Below are 25,960 nucleotides of genomic sequence, written 5' to 3'. Positions count from 1 at the left end.
TTTTTTATGTTGGAGACAGCCAGCAGTTTAACAGATGAGCTGAAATGATTTTCAATTGCCTTTGCCTGGGAAATTGCCTTTAATGTTTATGATGTTATTTTATAGATATTATAGTGCATTTTGCAATTATAGCAATGCTGTTGGACTTATAACATATATGGATTTTTATGGGCATATTTTTAGTTCTGGTAGGGGAGAGTGGGGTAATTTGTGCCAAGGGGCAAGTAGTGCCACCCCTGTTATCTAGAAAACCATAGAAGAAGTTGGTCATGTGAACACATATTTTTGAAGAGGCATCCATTTCACTCATCCTGCAAAGAAGGGAGACACATGGCTTGAGAGGTAAGCACATTTCAGTTCAAAAAACATTTTTTTCCCTCCAAAGTAAAATTTCTATGATCAAGGTTTTTTGATTGCTGTGTTTGAACAATTATAGAAAACTTTGAAAACAGTTCACACAGGTTTTAGTACTTTAGTAAGCTACACCATGAGTCTATACAGTTAGCATGATGTTAGCTCAAAACAGCTGGGGGATGCATTTTTTTCAAAATGGTGAGCTTGAGGTAATTTGTGCCAAAGGGCCTTGGGGTAAGTTGTGCCAGTGCACAGCTTGTGATTATATACTATATATTACTTTATTGTATTTTATTGTTATTGTATGTTGTCTTCTTACCTTTGATCACTAAAACTATTCAGATTCAGATGAAGATGATTTGCAGGTGCTCATTTTGGAAGTTTTATTTTGTTCTGGGTATGTGTTCATGTGGTGCTAGGCCTTGTTATAGAAAAGTGGCCTGTGATCTTGTTAAAATAATAAATAAACATTAAATAAATAATTTTGTATTGAATTTGTTTTACTTTTATATAGCATTATCATTTGTGAGATTAAAATGATCTGTTTTACTTCAATTATCAATGGCACAATTTACCCCAGTCTATTCTCTCTAATGGCACAATTTACCCCGCACCGGGGGCAAGTTGTGCCACAAAAACACTTTTTTTTCGAAAGCTATATTTCTCAAACAGTTTATATAAGATCCAAAGTGATTGTTCCCAGGGATGCACAACATCTTAAACTATATACTACCGGCCAGTAGCACTCACCCCGGTGGTGATGAAATGCTTTGAAAAACTGGTCCGGAGTCACATCATTGGACTCCTCCCACCACTCCTTGACCCACACCAGTTTGCTTACCGGGCTAACAGATCCACGGAGGATGCCGTGGCCACAACTCTTCATGCTGCACTGTCTCACCTGGAGCAGCAGGGGAGCTACGCACGGCTGCTCTTTGTGGACTATAGCTCGGCGTTTAACACCATCCTCCCCCACAGACTGATGACCAAGCTGCTGGACCTTGGGCTTCCACTCTCTACCTGCTCTTGGATCATCAGCTTCCTGACGGGCCGCACACAGAGGGTGAGAGTGGGCCCCCACACATCCTCGGCACTCAGCCTCAGCACTGGCTCCCCACAGGGCTGCGTGCTGAGCCCCCTTCTCTACACCCTCTACACCTACGACTGCACCCCCTCCCACGAGAGCAACGCCATCGTCAAGTTCGCCGATGACACTACGGTGGTGGGGCTCATCTCGGGGGGGGGACGAGTCGGCCTACAGGGACGAGGTGGAGCAGCTGTCTGTGTGGTGCAGGGAGAACAACCTGCTCCTCAACACAACCAAAACCAAGGAGCTAATCATTGACTTCAGGAGGAACAAAATGGACATGTTACCACTAATCATCAATGGGGACTGTGTGGAGAGGGTGGCAGACTTCCGCTTCCTGGGAGTTCACATCGAGGAGGGCCTGACCTGGGGTGCGAACTCCAAAGAGCTGCTGAAAAAGGCCCAGCAGAGACTCTACTTCCTGAGGGTGCTCAGGAAAAACAATATCACCCAGAGACTGTTGGTGTCCTTTTATCGCTGCTCCATTGAGAGCATACTAACTTATTGTATCTGTGTTTGGTACAGCAGCAGCACAGCGGCCCAGAAGAAGGCCCTCCAGAGGGTCATCAACTCAGCCCAAAAGATCATCGGCTGCACCCTTCCCACACTGGAGGAACTGCACAGTTCCCGCTGCCTCAAAAAGGCTCAGAACATTATTAAAGACATTTTCCATCCTGGTCACAACCTGTTTGAGCTGCTGCCATCAGGCAGGCGGTACAGAAGCATCAAGGCCAGGACAAACAGGCTGAAAAACAGCTTCTACCCCACTGCAGTAAATGCACTCAATGCTGCTAAGGGACAGTGCAATTAATTGTGAATTTGTGCCTGTGCGTTTTTACTGTTTACTGTTTTTAAATTCTATTTATTATGTGTTTTGTTTGTTTGTCCCTTTTTACAATTTTTTTCTTTTAAATGTTGAATGAATGATTACCACCAGGGATCGCACTTTTAATTTTGTTGTACATTGTACAGTGACAATAAAGACATTCTATTCTATTCTATTCTATATGTGCATATTTTAGTTGGAGGCATTACTGTAATCCCCTCGCTTTAAAGGCACTTTAAGTAAAAATTGGCCCTATTTACCCCACTCTCCCCTATTGGGCTGATTTTTGGGCCGTTTTTATACCCGGTTGGGCGGGTTTGGGGCTGGTTTTGAGTTGCTGTTTGGCTGCTTTTGTCTCACAGATCTGGCAACCCTGGTTGCGTTGGCTGGGCTACAAGGAGAGATAAGAGAGTTAAGTGAAATCATAACCATAATCATTGAGGGCTTCATAGCGAATGTGTGTTTTCGTGTAGTTTGGAGTTTCCTACACGATTTGATTGCATTTGAGGACATAAAAAGAAAGAAAAAAAGGCATCAGAGCCGCGGCTTGTAACGCCAGTTGACCGATGGGAGCTAACGTTAGCGTTAGCCTGCAGCTAGCCACCGAGTATCAACAGGAAGCCGCCGCCTGAAGCCCATGTCCTGCACTTTGAATTCTCCAGGTAAAAACCGGCATTTCTTCACTTTTACACGCCATTTGGCTTTTAAAAGCAGACTTTTAAACACACCGCGGGTGTGCTTTGTGCGTTACATGACTTATCAGACGCTTACGCTGTCACCTTATGAGGCTTAAATGGATTTACATGACAGGATTGTATAGATTGACAGGTCGAGTCCGGCTAATTAGTGAGTTAGCAGACTCTTCTCTCTGGAGTAGATGTGTTTTGTTTTTGTTTTACTCGGCTGGTCAGCAACATAAACGGCTCTCCACTGGTTTTTAACTTTGTTCCGGCTTGTGCTGTGGCTGTTTATTGACATATATTCCACAAGGTAAGCTTACACAAACTCGCACCTGTCAGCCAAAGAAGATTGAGAGGGTAAACTTAGTAACAGGCTGCAGGCGGACGGAGGGCGCCGGTTCATGTTGGCCTGCTTAAACCTGTGAGAAGGACACAGATAATGAAGCTGTTTAATCAGCCAGGCTGTGTTTAATTGGAAATCAGGAGAGTTGGAGGAATGTCAGTTTGTAGGAATCATCAGTTTCAAGTAGATAGATAGATACTTTATTCATCCCGGAGGAAATTCACAGTTTTCAGCAGTATCCACAGAGTACAAGATTAAGTAAATCAAAATAAAGAATAAGTAAATCAAAAATAAATAATAAAAGATGACCCTCGAGATCTAAAGATCTAAGTACCAATGTGCAAAAAAAACAATAAAACCAGTGTGCATCGATGTATACAATGTGCATAGATGTGGGCAATGTCCAAATTCACAGTATAAGTGCCTTTTACAAATGGCTGTAGTGAGGAAATGGCTTGCTTTTACACTGATTAATAGAGCTGCACAATATGGACCAAATTTCATACCTCGATCATATCTCGATAGTGATATGATGTATAATATGACTATGGGTTCACACTTGTATGAAATTGTAAGTGTAGCAACAATGAGAAATAAAGCATTCTTCATAAAACTGCAAATTAATACCAAATGGATGTACAAGAACAACGTATTTCATTGATCAGTCACTGTTTTAGGCCAACCCAAACCATAAATTTGATACCGTCCATCCATATTATTGTCGTTTGAGATATTAATATCTTGCATGCTCAATTGTAGATAACGATATGATAACTAGGCTATATATTGTTCAGCCCCACTGATTTGACCCAACTCAAGCAAGTGCAAAGTTTATTTTCTGACATGAAGTTATAGGGCTGCAACTAACAATTGTTTTCATTGTTGATTTTTTTTTTTTTTTTTTTTTTTTTTTTTCCCAGTTAATCATTTCGACTATAAAATGTGAAAACAAATACTCACAAATGACTATGGGAAGAGTCCAGAGTGATGTGTTCAAATTTGGTTTCTTAAGTCAAGCTAAAACAACAACAACAACAACAACAACAACAACAAAAAAAAAAACTAAGACCAAAAAAGGTGTTTTTATTTCAGAATAATATGAAATGAGGAGAAGTAAAAAGAATCCGAAATAAGTGAATCAGAAACATTTTATTGATCCGTGAGTAGAAGTTGGGTCAGCTGCAGTTGCTCAAATTCTCAAGAGAAGAATTAAATTCTAAGAAACAGAAATCAGAAATATAAATATTTGTGCCTCAGAAAAAAGTATGTGCATTAAGTATAAATATGTGCATTAATCATAGTTTAAAAAAACAAAAACAAAACGTATACACCATATATACACGTGGTATTGCACTGTTGAACTGTTGTAAAGTCTTACAGGTTTAAATTACAACACAGTTAAATGGTGAAATAAACAGTGCAATAGTGTGCAGTTTTGCATTCTGTTAACTGAGCTAATCAATCAGTTTCTTGTCGATGGACTAGTTGATTGATCGGTGTGTTGTTTCAGCTCTGTAACGCTCTAATGGAGGTACAAAGCACAGATGAAATGGAAACCAACGCGTCAGAGCGTTATAAAGGCGAGGGAATCAGTGTCGACTGTGACAAACAGAGCCCCGCCCCTCTGGTGATGTACCTGTGTCTCCTCAGGTATGACTTCCTTGGAGAAAGTGCTGGCAGACGCCAAGTCGCTGGTGGAAAGGCTCCGTAACCATGACAACGCCGCTGAGATGCTGATCGAGCAGACAACGTCCCTCAACAAGCGGGTGGAGGCCATGAAGCAGGTAGCAGTTCCCTCCCTCTCGTTTCCAGATTATTCATGCAAGGGATTGGTTTAAAAAAAAAACAAAAAACAAAACACTTTGGTGGCACCAACTATCATCTGATTTTTTGCTGTGCAGATGTGTTAGTACAAAATCACAGAAAAGTCCAGAACTTGAAGAAGAGAGCAAACAGTGGATGGAGTCAAACCTGTAGTCAGAAATATTCACATTCTATTTCTGGGCAGTGAGCTGGGAAAAGATCGCACCAAATTTAATTAGACTAATTTACATCCCAGCAACTTAAAAGCCGATCCCAAGGTTTCCACATGTTCAAATTTGCATAAATGTTACACTTTGAAGTGTGTTAAGTGGGAATTTAAGGGAAAAATCAGAGTTTCAAGGGTTGGCGTCACCAGCACCTTAAACCCTTGAAGCTCTGATTTTCCCTTTAAATTCTTTCTCAAGAAGCATCAAAGTTTTAAGCCTCTTAAGGAAGAATTTAAGGGAAAAAGAGCTTCATTGAAGTGCTGGTGACACCAGGAAGAAAGAACGTCCAAAATATTGAGGAGAAATTATGGAGCTGGGGAATGGGGTTAATATTCTCAGAAAAAAATAGAAAAGAAAGATTAAAGAAGAAAGAAAAGATTAAAGTTGTAAATTCACAAGAGGAACTCACAAATTTATGAGAAAAAACTTGAAAATTTCAAGATTAAAATGGTAAATTTACAAGAAAAATACTTGGATGCTCCCTGACATTAAAGTGGTAAATTTAGGGGGAAAGAACTCACAAATTTATGAGGAAAAAACTCAAAAATTTGGAGATTATAAAGTTACAAGTTTATGAGATCTATGAGTTTTTTCTTGTAAATTTACAACTTTAATCTTGGAAATTGAGTTTTTCCTGTCTGAATATTACACCGTCTCCCCCGACTCCATATTTATTTAATCCCCCCCGCCCCCAGTAGTCCTAATACGCTGCTATAGAAGAAACACTATCCTTGTCATGTAGTTGAGACTAACATTTTGGCATAAAACCCCTTCAGCCATTGAGTCTCTCTGTCTGTCCGTCTGCAGTATCAGGAGGAGATCGACGCTCTGAACCAGGTCGCGCGCCATCGGCCTCGGTCCAGTCTGGTTCTGGGAATCCAGCAGGAGAACCGCCAGATCCGCGAGCTGCAGCAGGAAAACAAAGGCAGGTGCAGTACTGTGCGGAGCAACGTTAAGACATTTTTACCTCAACATTTTCACAGGTAGAGCTGGGTACCAAACACAGACACTTAACCCAAGCAAGTCAGTTACGCTTCAGCTCACGTTCTGTAAAGTTTGTATTAATGTCAGACAGCAACGCATACCACTAAACTTCCAGATTTTGGGGTTTTAGGAAACATACAGATGCTAATGTGTGTGTGTGTGTGTTGGGTCTTCCTGCAGAGCTGAGGACGTCGCTGGAGGAGCACCAGTCGGCCCTGGAGCTCATCATGACCAAATACCGGGAGCAGGTGTTCAGGCTGCTGATGGCCAGCAAGAGGGACGACCCGGCCATCGTGACCCAGCTGAAGGAGCAGCACACCACGGTCAGTAAGACCCCGGCCGCTTCCTCCTGTCGCGCCGAAGTCATCCAGAGTAGAAGAAAAACTTTTTTTTTTTCACATAATTTGTGACTTTATAAGCTCTGAATTTTTTTTCTTGTAAATTTAGCACTTTTATCTCAGAAACTATCCAGGTTTTTTCTCGTAAAGTTACAACATTAATCTTGGAAATTAAAGTCTTAAGTACACCTGTGCCACTTGGCAGCTGGTTTGTCTTGAGAAAGGCTCTTGTAACTGAAACATCCACTGACTCCCTGAAATAAATTAGTGCAGATGTGAAAAAGTGCCTGGGAATGGGCTTCTCTCTTTGGGGAAAAAAAAGAAACATGACTTCGATTTTATGGGCTTGTTAACCGAAAGACATAACAGTGTAGCTGAAATTTACAGATGTCAGAGAGACGGGATCACCAGTGAGTCTCCTAGTTACTAAACCTGTAAGACCCCTAAATCCTATGTCAGCTTTCTTTTTTAGAGGAGTACATTTGACTTTCACTCTGTCCATGACCTGCCAGCTTTCACTTCAGGCCACCAAAGAGGAAACAGCAAAGTGCAAAAACTTTTTTGGAATTGTTTTGCATGGTCAAAATGATTTATGCAGAGTGTCTGTCATGGTAGCTCCAATCCAGAGAATATCATTTGCAGAAATCCACACCAGTCAAACACAAGCGCTAAAAATAGTCTAAAGGTATTTTGGTTAAAAAATGGCAGACCTGTGTCACAGCGTGCTCGGCCTCGTTTCTTGCAGGAGATGCAGGCGCACATAGACAAGATCAATGAAATGGCCACGGTGATGAAGAAAGCTATAGAGGTGGACGAGGGGAGGCTGTGTGAGGACGAGGAGAGGATCAAGCAGCTGGAGGTAAAACGCACAACATCCTCATGACACCACTCAACTCAGCAATATTAATATCACAGGAGCTGCTGTTGTTTGGTAGATGGTACAATGTGCGACCGATAGATTATAAATGAACTCTTGTGGAGTTGCAAAATCTACAAAATCATATTCTCCAGATCTAATCAGCCCAAAAAAAAAAAGTTTAGAATAAGTATTGGATTTTAACTGCACTGGGACACTGCACAGTTATTTATGTGCGTGCATCTTCATAAATAATACATACAAACACTTTCAGCAGTGCTAAACAAGTGACGGATAATCGTCCTGAAGACTGGAGCACTTATCTCACTTATTTACTGTCATGTTTGCACTTGAACGAGCACTTGGGGATTTGCTTGAAAGCTGCACCGGGCAGGACCGGGCATGATGTTGATGCCAGAGGAGGTTTGGAGCTCTGCAGGTACTGAGGCAGCAGAGCGTTTTACACTTTTACGCACTATGAGCCTCGGCGCGCGGCGACCCCGCTCTGTAACTTTACGTGGTGCTGCCCCCTGGTGGCCGAGTCTCTGTGGTTCCTAAACACTTCCACTTTGCAATAATCCCACTTCCAGCTGATGGTGGAATATCTAGGAGGGAAGAAACTTCACCAGCTGACTTGTTGCAGCGGTGGCTTCCTGTTCCATCACTGTTCCAGCAGCACGCTGGAACTCAGTGAGCTCTTTAGAACGAGCCTTTCTTTCACTAATGTTTGTAAAGGCAGACTGCATGGCTAGCTGCTAGATTTAATACACCTGTGGCAACGAGACTGAATGAAACGCCAGGATTAAGTTAAGAGCTGTGGCCCAAAAGATACAAAAGATGCACAGACGCACCAGTGGGCGACATTTTCCTTGTGCATCTTTTAATGAAAAGTCTGATAATAAAGTAGGTAGTAAGTAGCAGCTGAATTTCTAACTGTGTATTTCTGCATGTGTGTGTGTGTTTGTCAGCTGGAGAACAGCGGGCTCAGGGAGCTGCTGGGAATCAGCCGCGAGGCGTTTCTGCTGCTGAAGAGAGAAGACGCATCAGATAACACGTCGCTGTCGGCGCTGCTGACCAGCACCGACGTCAGCTTACGAAAGAGTTAAAGCTGCAGTGACACACCTGTACAGCCCATCCCGACACACCGCCTGCCTTCTGCTCCACAGACTGCAAACACACACTCACACACATACACACACCTCCCCTCCGCCCCATGTTGCATTTTAGCATGGCGCTACAGACAGAGCTGCACCCCGCCAGCAGACACAGCAGCCACACTAAACATCCCATCTTATTTTTAATATATATATTTTTTTTGGTACTTTCATTATGTTTGCTAATTTTCCCAGCATGCATGAGCCCGTGGTGCCTGCGAGGGTTTTAAAGTGTGAATGAGCAAAAGAAGCGTCTGAATTCTAATAAAACTGTAAACCTGTTGTCATGGTCTCTTCTGGATTGGATTTGTTTTCTGAAAGCACGTTCAGAGGATGACGCGGCCTCGTTTTTAGCAGCAGCTGATCAGAAAGATGTTCAGCTGCAGTTTCTACTGAGCTGATTCAGATGCAGGGAGATGGTCTCATGTTCCCTATAAGCTTTTAAGCCTCTTACAGCATTGCAAACATCTGACACACAACATCCAAGGATGCTACATTATGGAGTCGTGCACAGCGGCTGGAGAATGCCATTTTTTTTTTTCTTTTTTGGTTTTTGGTCCCCATTTTCCACAGATGCCCAAATCGATGGCGGCTTTCTGATGATACATGTGTGCTGCACGTGTCGAATATCATCACGATTATGGAATTTCCGCTTTGTGTGACCATGTTTTCTAGGCTTTGTCATTTCATACAACTGCAAAATTAGAAACAAAGTAAAGAAAACATGGTCTTTCATTTAGGAAAAAAAAATGTTTACCGCAAAAGGTGGACTGATTTATAGCTGAGCCTGACTTGTACTCGCATTTGTATTTTGAATCTTATATTGGGAGATGTTGGTGCATCCCTAGTGTAAAAGCAGGAATAGAAAACATTGATCAACACTCCAAGCACTCCCTCTGCTGTTCAGCTAAAACAAGCAGGAGCAGAGAAGCACAGGGAAGACAAGAGCTTCAGCTTTTCCTCTGCTCTGCATATTTGTGCAGAGAAAAAAAAATGCATGTTAATGTGAAAGAAGTAGATTGTGGAAGAATTGGGCAAATGCAGGCAAGACCTCTCACTCTGCCCAAGATTTTTTTTTGTTTGTTTTGTTTTTGGATCTCACAACCCTCAAAGGAGAAGTGAGTCACAACCTTCTGTTGTAGAAATCTGTTTAAAACATTTAAGGTTTAGGAAAACCAAACTAGGCATAAAACATCAATGTGTTCGTTTAAAAGCAATTATCAATTCAAGACAGAGTTATCAACTTGGTTTCCTGGAAACTTTTCAAAACAAGCATGTGATTCTGGGTCTGAGACTGGGTTGATTAGACTTGAAAACATTTTGATGTTCTTATTTGTAACAGTGACCTATTTGATTGATGGAAACTGGCAAAAACTTGTGTGAGATGCTGTTTTCAAAGAGCTCGCAAGAAATCGGAATCAGAAATAATTTATTGAACCCTGAGGGGAAATTGGGTCAGCTGCAGTTGCTTGAATTCTCAAGAGAAGAATTAAATGATAAGAAATAAAAAAAAAAATACAAAAATATTTGCCTTTGAAATTTGTAATAAGAAAAGTATTACATAGCAATATGTGCATCAATCCTACTTGTGCAACAATTCTACAAAAAAAGTGTGCATTATATAAAACGTGACCTCTTAACAACACTGATCGGTGACTCCTGTGGGAAAATATATGGCTGTTTCAAATCTGATTGGTTGTGATAAGTCTGACCACCACAAAAGCATAATGACAATAATCAAATTTCATATTGAAAAATAAAAAAACAAGAAATGAGTGAAACCAGTACTTCTAGCTAAGGAAACCATTTTCCCCAAAGATTGAGTACAATGCTAAATGCCAGATTTTTTTTGTAGGGTCATTTATTTACTTAGTTACTTATTTTGCCCATCAGTCACTAAGGAAGCAATGAAATTCTTGTGTTACAACAGCAATGGAAACATAAATTTAAATAGAATAAATGCAATAAAGACTATATACAGTAAAAAAGACTATATACAGTAAAAAATATAAACATCTAACAATATGAAAAATATAAGTAAGTATATTATACCTAATATACTTACTTATAGTAAGTAAGTAATAAATATATTACTTACTTATTTTGATGCCCATCAGTCACTAAGGAAGCAATGAAATTCTTGTGTTACAACAGCAATGGATACATAAATTTAAATAGAATAAATGCAAAAATATATACAATAAAGACTATACAGTAAAAAAAAAAAAAAAAAATAAAAAATAAATATATATATATATATATATATATATATATATATATATATATATATATATATATATATATATATATCTAACAGTATGAAATATACAGATGGTTGCAATATTTAAAAACAGAATGAGTGTATATTAACTAAGATATAAGTAATATAAATAATAAATTAACAGTTAAGGTGCTGAGTAGTGGAGGACCAGTGTTAAAACTAAACAGCAGAGTTGTGAGTTGTTTCTGTGTCCACACAATCAACATTACATGCTAAATGCCAAAAAAAAAATGTAAATGTTTAAAAAACAACAACAAAAAACATTAATTAATTCATGTGTTCATTCATTCGTCCATTTAGCTGCTAGCATAGATATCATGTGGTAGTTTTAAGTATTGAGTGAGTCATCTTCCGCGACGTTGACGATCTTTCACAGGGTTGTAGTTTTTCCCGGCTGTTATCGCGAGACTGGGTCCCCCAACTCTCGCGGAAGCATCGCTCCTCGGCAGGAGGAGAAAATAAAACCGCCGCGCAGCGTCAAAAACGGGCAGTTTCTGCATCCCGCACCATGTTGCTTTTGCGGTTCTCGGGTTTTTCAGCAGCTAAACGAAGGCTGCGGTGTTTTAAATGAACTGAAGCCGCTGGGAATAAAGGCGTTTTTTTTTATTTTTGCGCTTCGTGAAGAGGAGCAGAGGAGGAAGATGTGCCGCTGGATCTGGTACCTGCTGCTGCCGCTGCTGCCGCTGACGGCTCCGGCCCAGGCTCAGGAAGAAAGTCAGTTTTCACCTCATATTCACGCACTTTCACTTATTTTTCTAAATTTTATGTGTTAACCGAGTCGTGCAAAGGTGAAGTAAATATTTTCCGGAGTCTTAACATGTGAATCAGTGAAGTGTCAAAGTGGGTCAGTGCCGCGCTTCAGGAGGGAAAAAGGGAAATGTGTTTTTTTCTTAAACGCCCTTCTCGGTTTGCATGAATATTAATGCACATTGCATTTTGAAGTGAGCATTTAAAGTTAGTATGTAAGGTTGTGAGAGGATTTTATGGTTGAAACACATGAAAAACACATGAGTTCCAATAGGAGCTTGCTTGCGTTCATAGTGATCGTATCGTGCTTTGTTAAATATATATTTTAATACCAATTTATTGTTATTTTAGTATAGCATAAAGACATTAACCCTCCTTTTCCATTCAAATTAACATTTTTTTTTTTTTTTATCAATCGGGGTCAATTTAAACCTAATAATATTAAATAATAAGAATGAGTTTATGTGTCAGGCACTTTATATGTCTTGTTTACGACCCAAATAGCCATTTAAATAAATTATAACCTCCCTCACTCTCCCCACCTTATATATCAAAGCTGTTGTGGGATTCATGTTTTAATGCAGTCATGAAATACGAAGCAAAAAAAATGTATTTAGAAACGTTAAACTGATAACCACAAAGACAATAGGAGTGTTAATATTGTGTTTGCAGTAACTTTTTTGACTATTTTATGACTATTTTACTGCATTATTTAAACTGATGAATTGTGTAATTGTGAGGGCAAAACATTTTGTTTATCCAGTCAAAGCTAAAATAGAAACTAGAGGGATCTGCTAATTATATAGAGGCCAATTAAAGGAAAATATGAAGTCAGTGTAAGCCAAGGTGTTTCTTTGGAAGGTTATGGGATGGGTAAATACATGAACTGAAATATGATGAGTGATGGAGATAAAGTCCTAAAACTAAAAAAAAAAAAAAAAAAAAAAAAACTAGATCCATCCTCAGTTTAGCTATTGATCACTCGGTTGTTAGTTGTGAATATTCAGTAAATACACAAGGTCATAAGAATACAGCCAGGATTCAACTAGTATAGGTAGCTGCAGGCTGATGTTTTTTGAATTGAAGTCAGCATTTTGTCGTTGACCACCTCTTTGTCAGCGAAAATAATGTCAAACATCCGGGTTTCCCCTCATAAATAAATGGTGTGTTGTTATCTGGGCGGAAGAGCCTCTGAACGATGAGTTTAGAGCATCGTGGGACACTAACACACTCTTCACTGACAGCTAAACTAATGCCAGGGAAACTCCACAACACACCACCGCTGCATTTACACGAAGAATTAATGTATAAGATCCTAAGTGAACAACAGAAAATGGCACTTTTTTCTGTGGCTGTTGATATTAATATGATAATCTATGTGTTGATAATAATATAACAGCGATATCGGGCAGTCTAGTCCTAAAGTGAGCACATTTTTTCAGATTCACATGACAGAGTAATAAAAAAAAAAAAAAAAAATGAAGCGTAGAAGGTCAAACCTGACCTGGAGTCTGACCTAGAAATGGTTAGTGTGGATAACTGGACACGTGTGGGGAGTTAAAACAACAGAACAGGGTCAAATCTGCTCCGGCGTATTAGCCTCCATACTTGTCATTCCTCCTGTGTGTGTGTGTGTGTGTGTGTGTGGGTAAACATCCACAAGCATTTTCCTCGTGGGCAAGAGCTGATCTCAATCTGTGCACGGCAAAAAAAAGAAATCTCCACCTTTAATAAATCATACAGTCGCAGCCCCACTTCAACGATTATCATTGGAAACAATGGGACGATTTGTTTATTTCCCGATTCAATACGATCACAATATGAGGGTGCCGATTCCCAGAAAAAATACTGAGAAAATGTGAAACTGCAGTGGGAACAAGTGGGATTACCTCATCCCACTGGCAGATTTTATTTTTTTTACCTTACTTGACAGAAAACAAGATTTTAACACTGAAGATGAGACTCAATATCTCATGTTGGTCGTTATGAGCGACATGAATCTCAAAAAAAAAACACATGAAACACAAACCCGCTTGGGAAATCGGATGTGTACAGAAATGTGTGTGTTTTCAGATTTCCCCGGTGGCTTAAGACGACTTTAAGAGTGAACAGCCAGATTCCGGCATGAAGTCTGACGTTAAAAAATGAGCTGCAGGAAGAGAGAGAGCGAGTGGGAGGTGTAAGTACAGCTCAAAGCGAAACTTACTCCAGGGCCGGTGAAGAAACAGCACGATCAATCTGACTGATGGGGGGGGGGAAAGGTCACCCCTGTAGAGATAAGTTGAATTTTGGCAGCACGTAGGAAGGCGGAGGGGTTTGAAGAACTTCACCTCCACCCCCACCTGACCAGAGTTGCATAACAGACGTGTAACATGTTGCCAGTATTTCCTGCAGCACCACATATCTGTGAGATGTCATCACAACACACACCGCTCACACTGAAAGCAGCTGCAGCCAAGCAGCGTTACATGGATTCAAAGTGTCAGCAGATTAATCAATCAGCAATAAATCCATCATCACTGTGATTAAAATATAAATGACCGCAAGAAAACATGCAGCGTTGACGTAAGCAGAAGTTACAGAGATCACCGACCGGCCAGCCGAGATATTTGACCCCTCGGCCCGCTCCAAAGTCTAACAGATAAACACTTTAAAAAAAAAAAAAAAAGGTTTTGATAAGAAACCCTCAGGGCTGCACACAGATAAACACTGTGATTATCTCGCTGGATATTGAAATTGCACGATCAGCTCTGTTTGAATGCAGATTTTTTTTTTTTAATTATTATTATTATTATCACTGCCGGAGCATTTGTTCAGTTTGTTGTTAAAAAGAAAAAAAGATGTGAAAAAATGTGTGCAGGCCTTGTAAAACTTCACCCGCCGTGTTGATTGTTTTGATTCCAGCCGGGATCACATGACAGTCACACGTCAGACGTCACCAAGGCCTCCGTTAGACCGGTTTTCACCGCCACGCCGCAGCACCGAAGAGGCGTTTTCAAACAGATCTACTCAGGAGAGAGCTTTGTTTTTTAAAAAAAAAAAAAAAAAAAAAAAGTTTTGTGTGGAAGAAAACGCCGTTTCAGTGTGGACAGACGGACCCAGTGGGGTTTTCTTCGAGCCAGACGGTGCAGCCTCAAACCACCGCAACAAAAACCATCCGCCTTTCCACCGCCTCGCCGATCGCCCCTCAGTCTCAGCACACACAGCAGATAGCATAAGCAGACCTGTAAGACGCTGATTAACTTAAAACAGCCAAACTGGAATTACAGTTAACACCTTTGAGCGTCTATAACACAACTAGGTGAAGAGCTTGGTGACTGAATCTGCCTTCGCCGTTACGACCACGCTGTCCCGGGCGCTCTCTGTGGGGTCTTTTTTCCTTTGGACGCCCCTTTGTGCGTTGTGTGCTTTAACTGCCTTGCAGACCTCAGTTTTTTCAGTTTTTTGCAGAGCTGTCCCATTGTGTGTTGGGTCCCCACCACTGCCAGCTCTCTCTCTCTCTCTCTATATCACATAATGTCCTCATTTCGGCGAGCACATCTGATTTGGCGTTGGACGTTGTCCTCTGCCCAGACAGCGAGCAGAGTCCTGATGTCCTCGTTTGACCAGGACGGCCGCTCTTTCCCCACTTTTCTTTCCTCTGTTATTTTTCTGCTCCAAAGCGAGCTGCTGCGCTGACGTCTGCACGGATCAGCTGCACCGTTGCCCCGCCCACAGCCAGGTAAGCCCCGCCCACGAGCCTTAGCCCCGCCTCAAAGCTCGGTTAGCCCTGTCTGACCAGAAGCGACGACGGAAACGGCAACTGGCCTCGGCGCACACTCGCACGCCGGGGTTTGGCGCGACAGTGGAAAGACAGCTAAATGCATGCGCTGAAATGGCCTGACATCAACAGTGTGATAGGTCAAGTCAACAGGAAACTAACAGATTATAATTCTGATTACCGAGCAGTCTTTTATTTTTTGTCAAGGAAAAATTCTGAGGTGCGGTTTTCTATTTTCATTGTAAAATGAATACTTCGGCTGCTGGTTAGACTATGGAAGCAATCGGAAGACGTCACTCAGGGCTCTGCTGACTGGTGATGACCGTTGGGTTGATAGTTAATTGAAATGAATGATCTCTGTATTAATGAACAGCAGAGAGAGGCTGGTCACAGTGAGCCTCAGTGGGAGTCAGTTTAGTGACTCCAGGCCGGTCGCTGTGTGAGATCCCAGCCTGTGATCTGACCGGGACTGAGGCGGCCTACTTGGCTCAGGACCAGCACTCAGGTCCTGCAAATCAAAGCCACTATCTGTCATTTTAAGTTTTTTTTTTTTTTTTTTTTTCCTGTCACATTTTACACATTTGGCTGCCGCCGCTGTCCACATGAAAGAAAATCAGCGACGCGAGCTTAACGTCTAAGATTATCAGCATCACGGAGGTCGGCAGTGAAGAGTCGCAGTGTATTCCTCCACCAACATGTGAGAGAGATTTGAGTTCGCAGAAGGGAAAAAAATACTGAGAAGGTAGAGAGAGCTGGAGATATCTTTTATTATTTTAGATTCGAGCCGATCAGAGCGAGGAAATGACAAAAGAGGAGGGAAAGGAGAACGGGTGCTGTTTCCTGTTTTTTGTTTTTTCTGAATGGAGCTGAACCCCCCCCACCTCCACCTCCACCTCCACCCACCAAGGTTAATTTCCTTTAATGAAATGAATAAAAAGAAACGGCTTTGCTTTCCCCGCAGAGTTGGCTGAGCCTCCATCGAGTTATCTCAATTTAACTGGATGATTTTGATTATTAAGTTTTCTTTTTCCCTGGTGCTCGTCTCATACAGGATCATTGTCGGGTCACAGGGAGAGCGTAAGGACACTGCGGCTGCCGTCCTTAACCTGACTTTTCCTATTTTTTTTTTTTTTTTGTGTAGATTTAGACTGATCTTTTATTAAAAATGACATACATCCTCCAGTCTGTGTCATCCAGTTAGATAAATACAGTCCAGAGAACCTACAACGAATTTAACTTTCTTTGCACGCCTCACGTTTTCAGTTAATTTTTCACTGTTGAAGGTCAGTTTGTTTTTGATTTAAAGACAGTCATGTGAATTTTGAAAAATAGGTGAGGCGGTCACTTCGGGGTCCAAAATGAAAACCATTTACATACCAAATGCAGGTAAATTTGGGGTTTGGTGTATAAATAAATCCTAATGAATTAGGTTTGGTCTGAACGAAGCAGGAGCCCTGAGAGCATGCCTGAAATATGAAGCTAAAAAAAAAACAGGATGTAAATGACTCATGAAGCAGTTTTATGGCTGGTAACAAATATATTGGCTGGTAAATCTTCTCAGTTTACCTGCCATCAGCAAACAAGCGAAAAAGTTAATTATAGACCCTGGGGAAGTTTGTGTTTGGAGCCGTAGTCATTTAGGAAAAATTACAAAATGAAACTAATAAAAAACTAAAACCTACAGTCACTGTCTGGATTGAGGAAATAAAGTAAATTACTAAGTCGCCCCGTAAAAGTTATCATGAGATTTTACACATTTGATTTGTTGTAAGTGTGTTGGGAGCACTGCCGCTGACTAGAATAGTGGATTACTCAGTAAGCCGACCAACAAATAAAGTAGCATTTTTATCTTTTATCATGTAAAAATCCAAAACATTTTCTTTTCACTGCTTCACTAAGATGCTGAGACTGTCTTCTTATCTTTATAACATTAATGCTTTGGGGTTTTTTCAGGGTCTTACTAGACTAACATTTGAAGTCATCACTTCCCTTTAGACTTTGGTCTTAATTTTGACACATTATTAATTTATTTATGACATATATATCTTAATACATGTATTTATTTTAAGCCCCCTGTTACCCTCCTTTGAATTTTCTAACTTTTTTAATCAGTTGACGTCAATTTGCACTCCATTTTAAACCTCCAGAAACTGTTTCTTATACAAATTGCTACCCAGGTTAATGTGTCATTTATGATTATTTATTATGTTTTATACAGCTAAAACAGCCACTTTGACATTGTGTTAATTTCATGTTTACCCAATCGTCCCCATTAAATTAGGAGAAGTCATTAAATATGAAGTTAAAAATGTTAATGATGTGTTTAGAGACATTAAGCAAAGATAACAGGAGAGTTAAATAATAAAAAAAGCCAGCAGAGTGAATTGGAGTGGGTTGCCGTGCCAACAGCTGACGTTCCCTCCGCTCTCTGCCGCAGACCGGGTGGTTTTCCTGCTGGGAACCTTCCAGAACGTGAGTTTCTCCCACAACGAGACGGTGCAGGCCGTGGTGTCCCGGATCCCGCCGGAGGTCGCCTTCATCACGCTGCAGTTCCACACGCAGCACCGCAACGCCACGCTGTCCTACAGCCGGGTAAGACGCCGCCTCGCCTCGCCGAGCCTCGCCGAGCGGCCGGGCCGGGAGGGGAAACACACCGGACACAGCTGACACAATTTATTTTTTTTAGTGTTTTTTGGGAGGGCGATTCTGTGATTTCCAATTGAGAATTTCTTTTATTTCCCTTTTTCCTTTATTTAAACTGTAATCAGCTGATGAGCTTACACACAGCACAAATTATCTGAAGTGATCAATGAAATGACAGATTTTTAACTGCACAAAATTTTTCAGATTACAAAAAAATTACAAAAAAGACTAAGCAACTAAACTAAGCAATTAAGCAACTAAGCAATTTAAAAAAAAAAAAAAAAAACGAAATGAAACCAGCAAACCTGCTTTAAAAAAGAATTAAAACTGAACTGAAACTGAAACTGAAAAAAAAAAATAGTCCAGACAAAATAAAAATAAAAACACTAATGACAAATGCAAAACTATGATAACCTGACATAGTGTTTGTGTTCTTTTTTTTTTTTTTTACTTTCTCACATTAGCAGCCACCAATAAGATTTAACCAAAAAAAAAAATTCTCTCTCTCTCTGTTTTTCGCCGTTATTTTCTCCACAAAATAGACACAGTATGCAACCACGAATCTTCCAATGCACGTGGAAGAAACTTTAACTTTTGCACCGTCTAAATCAGCAAAACTCAGCTGCCTCAGCCTGAAAACAGGCGTCACTCTCTCGCCTGCGGTCTGCCTGCCTGCGCTCGGCTCTACATCTGCCGGCTCAAAGAGGCTTTGTGTGAGTTTCTCTCTCGCGACTGTAGAAAAGTAGAAGTCAGCTGATGTACAGTGTCCTGGTCATGGGTGGCAGACAGGGCGGCGTGAGGGAAACCTGACCTCTGCCCCACATGGCGGCAGCGCCGGGAAAATAAAGGAGAGAGAAAACAAATCCAAAGACACAAGGAGAGGAAAAACTCCAGCGATGCCTCAGGAATCATCTGTTCCATTTTTAACGATAAAAATGGATTTCTAAATTCAGCAAGGAGAATAATACAGTAGAAGTGTGTGTGTGTGTGTGGTAGAGAAGTGTTTAAAGAGTGAATAAACACACTCTCACTTCAGTTTTCTTTCTTTCTTCCTATTTATCACGTTTCACATTTTTGTTCTTGTTTTGGTGTTTGTTTATTTTTCCATTCTGTCATCCTCTGTGGTGTTAATCGTCTTACTGTGGTGGTTTTAGGACTGCACTTCCCTGTCAATCAAACAATATGGGCGGGGCTTGGACTCTTTACATTTACACCTTCTAACCGCGCCAAAACACAAAACACTCTCCACGGTGGATTCTTCTGAAAATGCCATTTTCCTTTTGTCGCCGCTTTGATCATGCAGGTCATTTCAACAACTTGTGTTCATTTGTGATTTTTAGGAGCAGCTCAGCCTCCTCCTCTGTCCATATGAACCACTCAGCCTCGTTTTTGATCGTTCCCCTTCCTTTTCGCGACAGTTTTCGACGTTCTCAAAGACGTTTTGATGCGGATTTGCTCTTTAATTTGTCTGCGGCGCCTCCTCAGCTTCTCTGCACGCACTCAGACCGCCAAGATGGTTGCATTTCTGCGACGTCACGTATACAGAGATATTTCTGGAGGCTCTCCCATGTGGGCGGATGTTTTTATTTTTATTTACAGATAAATATAGATGGCTTAATAAAAATGAATCTTTATGTGTAGGGACCAAGATCAGTCACTCCTTTGTTTTATTTAGTGACCGGATACAGGTAGCAAAACATTTATTCACACGAAAATGAAACAGATTATTACTGCTTCACTGTGATCCTTGTAGGTCTACGTCCATCATGCAGCCTGTGGTTTACCTGACCGTGCAGTGCAGACTCAGGCTTGGTTGTTTTAATAGATTACAGGCCGGTGAGGAAGTGGTTTGAAGTCGTCCCGCGGTCTCCACACAACAAACGGCTCCGTCTCCACAGCAGATTAGATCAATTTGGTGGAAAACCAATCGAACGCTGAATCCCTTCCCACCCGCAGCGCCGCCCGACCCAGACCGGCTCCTCACAAAGAGCTCATTGTGCAGACGGGGAGTGCGGGGACACCAGCCTGTCACACAGCCATGTGTACAGTAATTCATTATCCGCCCATAGCAAATATGCAGCATCAGAAAGTATTAACTCTGGGAAATATGATCGCCTGCTCTCTGCTGACTCACAGCGTGTTGTATTTTATTTATTTATTTATTTTTATAATGGAAGAAGGAAGCGTTGCCGTGCCACTGAGCGCTCTCATGTGACAGGTGCTCTCTGGACGGGCAGGTAAATAACAAGGTCCTGGAAGTCTTGGCAGCCAGACAGACCGAGCAGTCGACCCAGTGCATGTTGGCCCGTTTGGTTGTTTGTATGCTGAAAGAATAAAAACAGCATTTTTTTCACTTGAAGATGGCGTGCCTTGCTGTTTTTTCCTTGGTTATATTCGCTACTCAGAATGATTTTTTTTTCTACAAAGGCAAGACTTCCAGGACCTTGTTTTTTTTAAATATTTTATACATAAAGTTGCGGGCAGACTGCTGGTAAGTGTCCCCTCCCTGATGACATTGGAGGGTGAGGACTGTGAATCGCGATGCATTTATCCGATCCGTCACATAGCGGCATAACTTCCAAACAGATGCTCAGATTTCCACCAGATTCGTCAGGAAGGTTGGACAACCTGGCCAACAAGAAACAACTAACTTCTTGCGACCTTCGGCCAAAAGCGGGTGTGGTGTAGGGCATGGCATATCGCAAAAAGACACGAAAAAAAACTTCTGAACGGATTCAGATGTCATTGCAAAACTTTGACGAGGTATTCCATGGTTCAAACTAGAAAAATAAAGAGTGGCACGGTGAAAGTAAGGTACAAAGCTGCGGGGTGAAAGTAAGATCAGCTGACAGAGTAAATGTGTTACACAGTGTTTATTGTAAATAAGATTTCAACCTCAGTTGGTCTTCGACATTTCCTGAGTGGACTTGTGGTTCCTTTTCCGTCCTTTGGCCTGTCTTAGGACATTATCGCGTCTCTTGACCAGTGACTCTAATAACTGTGTTACGCCGTGTATTTTGCATTCTTCTACGTTTTGATGATCCTTCCAGAAATCCTTTAAGGGGGGGTTGTAATACGTGTTGTTTTGTGATAGGATCAAGTATTTACCAGACCCTCGTGGCAACTTGGTCAAGGTTTATTGTTACTGACACACCTGAAGAAGACCAAGCGAGGTCGAAACATTATACTATTCACGATAAATGTTTTGGAGCAGCTTGCTGTTATGAGGATATTCTACATTTATCAGGTATTTCATGGATCAGAGACGATATGATGATGATCTTTGCAGGTCGTTCAGTCAAAAAGTCGAGGAACTTCCCCAATTTTTTGCAGATTCTCCAACGGACGCCGTACCAGTTCTCTGGCTTGGCGTGTAGCTGTCAGCAAGTTCGTTGACACACGGCCACACCCGACATGTTAGGCTGTCGAAGCTGTCCGCCTTGGTGTGGCCAAAATCAACAAAATCAAGACTTTAATCGATTTTCACATCAGAACGTCCCATAAATTTAGTCAGAAAACAAGTAGAAGCATTTTAAGAGCCTCTTCCTTAATGGTGTGAATGAAGAACTTTTGTATTAATGATTTTTTGGGGGATTTTAGGTATGTTTTTTTGACCATGTGTTCATTAAGGACATTTGTCAGTTGTCAGTGTATTAATTCTGTGTAACATTTCCTGTGTATGCTGAAGTGACTGCTGGTTAGCCTCACCGGATGATGGTGCCATTTTTGATGTATAGCATGATGTTTTTAATATCTCTGTAACCCTGGTGAAGGCTAAAACTAGACTAGCCTCTGAGGTTTCTCTTTCAAAAGAAAAGAAAACAAAATAAAATCACTCTGCAGTGCTTTGACTCACATGCAAACAGAATTATTTCTGTCCGCCTGCTGGTCACCAGAGTCTTGTGAGCTTTACTGCCACTTAAAAATTTCACTGTCATGAGCGTGCCAGGCTGTATAATCCTCAGCACGCTGTGTGTGCAGCTTATTAGCACAGTAATCCATGAAACAAAGAAGCGTTATGTGTTAGAGAAATGTCAACGTCAAGGTAAACTTTATTAACTCGATCCCACCCCCCCCAATAATGTAGAAACAGATAAATACTTGACTGCATCAGGGTTAAAATCAACTAATAAACACTTTGCATCATACAGATGTTGCATAAGAATTACCATTACACATAGCCCTGGCCACAATATCATCAAATCCTATGTGTTTCTTTTTTTACCCCAACGTTGCTAAATCTACTTCTGTATATCGGCTTGCCTGTGTTGTCATCTGTGCATTTATTTACCTATTCATAAAGATCTTTGCAATTTTATGAAACAATTCAGGTGTGGATCAAAAGGAAGATCTAAAGTTTTCAAAATCAGGAGGATTTGTTCTTCAGAGCAGATAAATCCAACAAAACCAGAAGTGAAGTGACAGAGTCTGAATGAAGTTTTTATATCTCAGCCTGGAAGAGTTTGGCGTTATCTTACCGTTTAAGGTGATTTTGATTGTATTTGATTGTATTTTCCTCTCATGGTTGAAAACATGAGTGTTAAAGTGTGTGTTTGTGTTTTGTCCAGATGCCCAGTCTGGGTTTCTCTCTGACGGCGGTGGACTCGGGTCTCTTGTCTCCGCTGGTGCCCAGTCAGACGACGCTCTCCCTGTTCCTGTTGTCTCCTGACGGTGGCGCTGTGGCCGGCACAGGGGTCATCCTGCCTTACACCAGCGACGGTACGACTGTCCATGCTCATTTATTGACTCATTCATTCATTTTTACCAGCATTTTTTTTACTGTACAAAGTAAGTGTTCACTTTAACTTTCAAAAAAAAAAAAAAAATAAATCAGTTTGTCACACTTCAGTCAGACAATCCCAGACAAACTGTCAAGATCTGAGTAAAGACGGTGCATTTTCGATCGACACAACCATCTACGCCTTAGTGTTGAAGTTCTCTTTCCATCTGCACATACACAACATATGTGCAAACAGAAAATGCAGCCAGTTGATCCATAATTATTGTCTTTACTGTTTACTTTACTGTGGTCCCGTTTGAAGTCTGACCCCCTGGAGACTCTGCAGTGCCTTGTTGTGCCTTGTTGTTGAGTCTTGTAACTAGGGATGGGTGCCTAAGGACATTTTGGTATCATATGAAACTAGACAACCTAAGGAATCCGTTGGTACCAAACTTGTCACATTAGGTTGTTGGCAATGGGGCTAAATATGGCTCCAAAGTTTGGCTAAATTTTTGTGAGGGAAATCTGGTATGACCATTTTCAAAGTGGGTCCCTTGACCTCTGACCTCCAGATGTGTGAATGAAAATGGGTTCTCTGGGCTGCTAATCCCATGCAGTTTGGGGCCACAAACCGTGCAGTCCAAACTCATGAACAGCCAGTCACTACATCATGTTTTCTTTGGATCGCCTTAAAAGACATAAAACAAGTTCTGCAGTCTGACTCATGCAAACGGGCACCAGCCAGTTAAATCAGCTCGGCTGCATAGTACTACTCACTTCTGCTTCTTGCTATATTAGTCACTCAGTTGGCAGAAATTACATTATCTTCCTCAGATGTAGGTCAGTGGTCACGGTGGCTAAAAAGTCTGTTTTGGTCCTCGAGCCAACATTGACGTAGACGATGAGTCCGCGTTGGTCTGATGCCTGCAGCGTCGGAAAACGAGAGCGTTGGGTGTTTCAGTCCCGTGTGGTTTGGGTTTTTTGCGCTGAGAAAACTACTTACTCACCCAACGTTTTCTGATTGACTCGTCAGAAAAATGACTGTGCATTTCTGAAAGCCGTCTCCCAAAACTGCATGTTTGCTGCAGACGTTCACTCGATGATGAGTGAACGAGGTCGTGTAAACCACACGGGGCCGCGGCTCTGACTGCAGATCCCTTCCTTTTCTGTCGTAACACAGTTTGTCTTCCGTTCCTGGTATGACAGGAAACACAGACTCTCTGATTTTTTTTTTTTTTTTTTTTTCTCTTAGTGGTTGACGATAACAATGTCGCTGTTCCTCTTTTCAGATCCGGTTCCCGGGGCCTGTAATCTGGAGTTTAATCTGGACATCGATCCAAACATCTACCTCCACTACAACCTCTACGAAACCACCATTCGCTTTGCGCCGGCCAACATAGGATATGCAAGGTAACGCAGAGACCCGCTGCTCATTGTCTGCTGTGCATCCACAGTATTATTATTAATTATCGTGTAAATCAGGCATCACCAATTAGCAAACTCCGGTCCAGGTCCAGACCCAGGAGAGGTTGGGAAAGCTTTTTATTCCCATGTTTTTAAAGAAATAAACTAGTAAAAAACTAAGAAAAATAACTAAGAAACTAAGAAAAAAAATTACCAGAAATGCATAACTAAATTTATAATTATTAGAATTGTATATATTTAAAATTACATTACAAGAACAATTCACAAAAAATAAATAAATAAATAAATAAAAATGCCCACAAAAAATGACCACAGAATTACAAAAATGTGAAAAATAGATTACAAGAAAATCAAGTTCAAGTACAGAAAAAATCGCCGGGGGAAAAAAAAAGAGTTATTACTCAAGTTTGCATACATCTTATGGACAATTATTAGAATTGTATATATTTAAAATTACATTACAAGAACAATTCACACAAATAAAAATAAAAATGCCCACAAAAAATGACCACAAAATTATAAAAACGTGAAAAATAGATTACAAGAAAATCAAGTTCAAGTACATAAAAAATTGCCGGGGAAAAAAAAAAGAGTTATTACTCAAGTTTGCATACATCTTATGGACACAGATCTATTCATGGTAAAACACAGGGGCCCCCAAAGTATTTTTTGGCTTGGGCCCCCAAATGTCTCGACGCGGCTCTGCTGCCAGGATGTGTCCTCCAATTGTTTTTTTTTTTTTTTTTTTTTTGTCATGTACAGTCCTTTTGTTTTGCTCCTGCTCACGTGAGCCGGTAGTACTCGCTTCATTTTCTCAGGAATGTCTGTTATGTGGCCGCGTGCCGTCTCTCAAACTCACGGCGGAGCCCGGAGACAACGGACTCGTTCAGTCGGTAAATCACATCCTGGTGGCTCATTACCTCCCAATCTGGAGCTGCACCGTCGGCATTGTCCCGCTAACGCCGCAGAACGGTTTTGTCGATTAGGACAGATAACGCTTTTGAGGAAGAAAAGGCTGCAGCGTGCCGGCTTCTGCCTCCCAGCTACAGGTTTGTTTGTTTTTTTTTTGTTCCTTTCTGGATCTTGTCATCGCTGCCATGTGGGAGTCCGTGAAACTCTGATTTGCCTTCTCTTGTTTTCACGCCGTCTTTAACGTGCTTACATGTAAATTAGGTGCCCTCAGGCGTATGAATTTCACTTAAAACTGTATTTTTTTTTGTCTATTCCAAACAGCAGCACCGTGAAATCTGCCAAATACTGATTCCAACTCAGTATTAGTGTTGCGTTTATTAAGTTACTGTGTATTCCAGCTGCTTTTGACCAAATCAAACCGCAACTTTCTGAAACACACCACTTCTTTTAAAGGTGTGGGCAATCATTACAGACAGGATGTTTTTTCACGCTGTGTGTCAGCTTTTCCTCCAGTCTGTGAGCCTCGTGGTTCACAAGGCATATTTACACCGGTGTTACCACACACAGGATGTGTGTATGCACATGTGTGTGTGTCTGTGTGTGTGTGCATTTATATTCAAGAGGAGATAGATAAATCAGTAATGACAATATTTCAGATTGCACTGGAACGAGAATATTTACAGAACCGTCGTGTGTCATGTTTAAAGAGGGCCGGAGTTCCTCTTCTGTGCTTGAGCTCTTGCAGCCACTTTAAGGCCACATGAGGCAGGATCTTTAAATAGAAGTGCACCTGTTTTATCAGCTTCAACCACAAAGTCTT

At 41.2% G+C, this 25,960-nt stretch overlaps 2 protein-coding genes across 7 annotated transcripts in view; both read left to right on the top strand.

Annotated features, from left to right (window-relative positions):
• The first annotated feature begins 299 nt into the window (after positions 1 to 299).
• Positions 300 to 8,944, top strand: fgfr1op2 (FGFR1 oncogene partner 2). Of its 3 annotated transcripts, none has more exons than XM_030045781.1 (6): positions 300 to 342; positions 4,941 to 5,074; positions 6,128 to 6,245; positions 6,485 to 6,627; positions 7,388 to 7,501; positions 8,467 to 8,944. In XM_030045781.1, the coding sequence occupies exons 2-6, from the start codon at positions 4,943 to 4,945 to the stop codon at positions 8,602 to 8,604; spliced, it is 645 nt and encodes a 214-aa protein (XP_029901641.1). In that variant the 5' UTR covers positions 300 to 342; positions 4,941 to 4,942; the 3' UTR covers positions 8,605 to 8,944. The 3 variants fall into 3 exon arrangements, with proteins under 3 accessions (XP_029901641.1, XP_029901638.1, XP_029901640.1); XM_030045778.1 differs by lacking the exon at positions 300 to 342 and adding an exon at positions 2,644 to 2,929; XM_030045780.1 differs by lacking the exon at positions 300 to 342 and adding an exon at positions 3,103 to 3,257.
• Positions 8,945 to 11,356: 2,412 nt separating this feature from the next.
• tm7sf3 (transmembrane 7 superfamily member 3) overlaps positions 11,357 to 25,960 on the top strand; it is a 28,210-nt gene continuing 13,606 nt past the window's right edge. For 3 of the 4 annotated variants that reach the window (XR_003927864.1, XM_030045991.1, XM_030045989.1), the window contains exons 1-4: positions 11,357 to 11,647; positions 17,878 to 18,032; positions 22,652 to 22,802; positions 24,093 to 24,213. Coding sequence is in view for 3 of the 4 variants with exons in the window: in XM_030045991.1 (XP_029901851.1) it covers positions 11,575 to 11,647; positions 17,878 to 18,032; positions 22,652 to 22,802; positions 24,093 to 24,213 (500 nt within the window). In the remaining variant the exon portion in view is untranslated. Of the gene's footprint in view, positions 11,648 to 17,877; positions 18,033 to 22,194; positions 22,570 to 22,629; positions 22,803 to 24,092; positions 24,214 to 25,960 lie in introns of those variants that run through there. The other variant, XM_030045990.1, reaches the window with a different exon arrangement.

This window comes from Myripristis murdjan, chromosome 23 (assembly GCF_902150065.1).
Source record: "Myripristis murdjan chromosome 23, fMyrMur1.1, whole genome shotgun sequence".
In the NCBI taxonomy this organism is placed as follows: Eukaryota; Metazoa; Chordata; class Actinopteri; order Holocentriformes; family Holocentridae; genus Myripristis; species Myripristis murdjan.
Note: the sequence above shows the minus strand (reverse complement) of the source record. Positions and strands in the feature narration are given on the sequence as shown.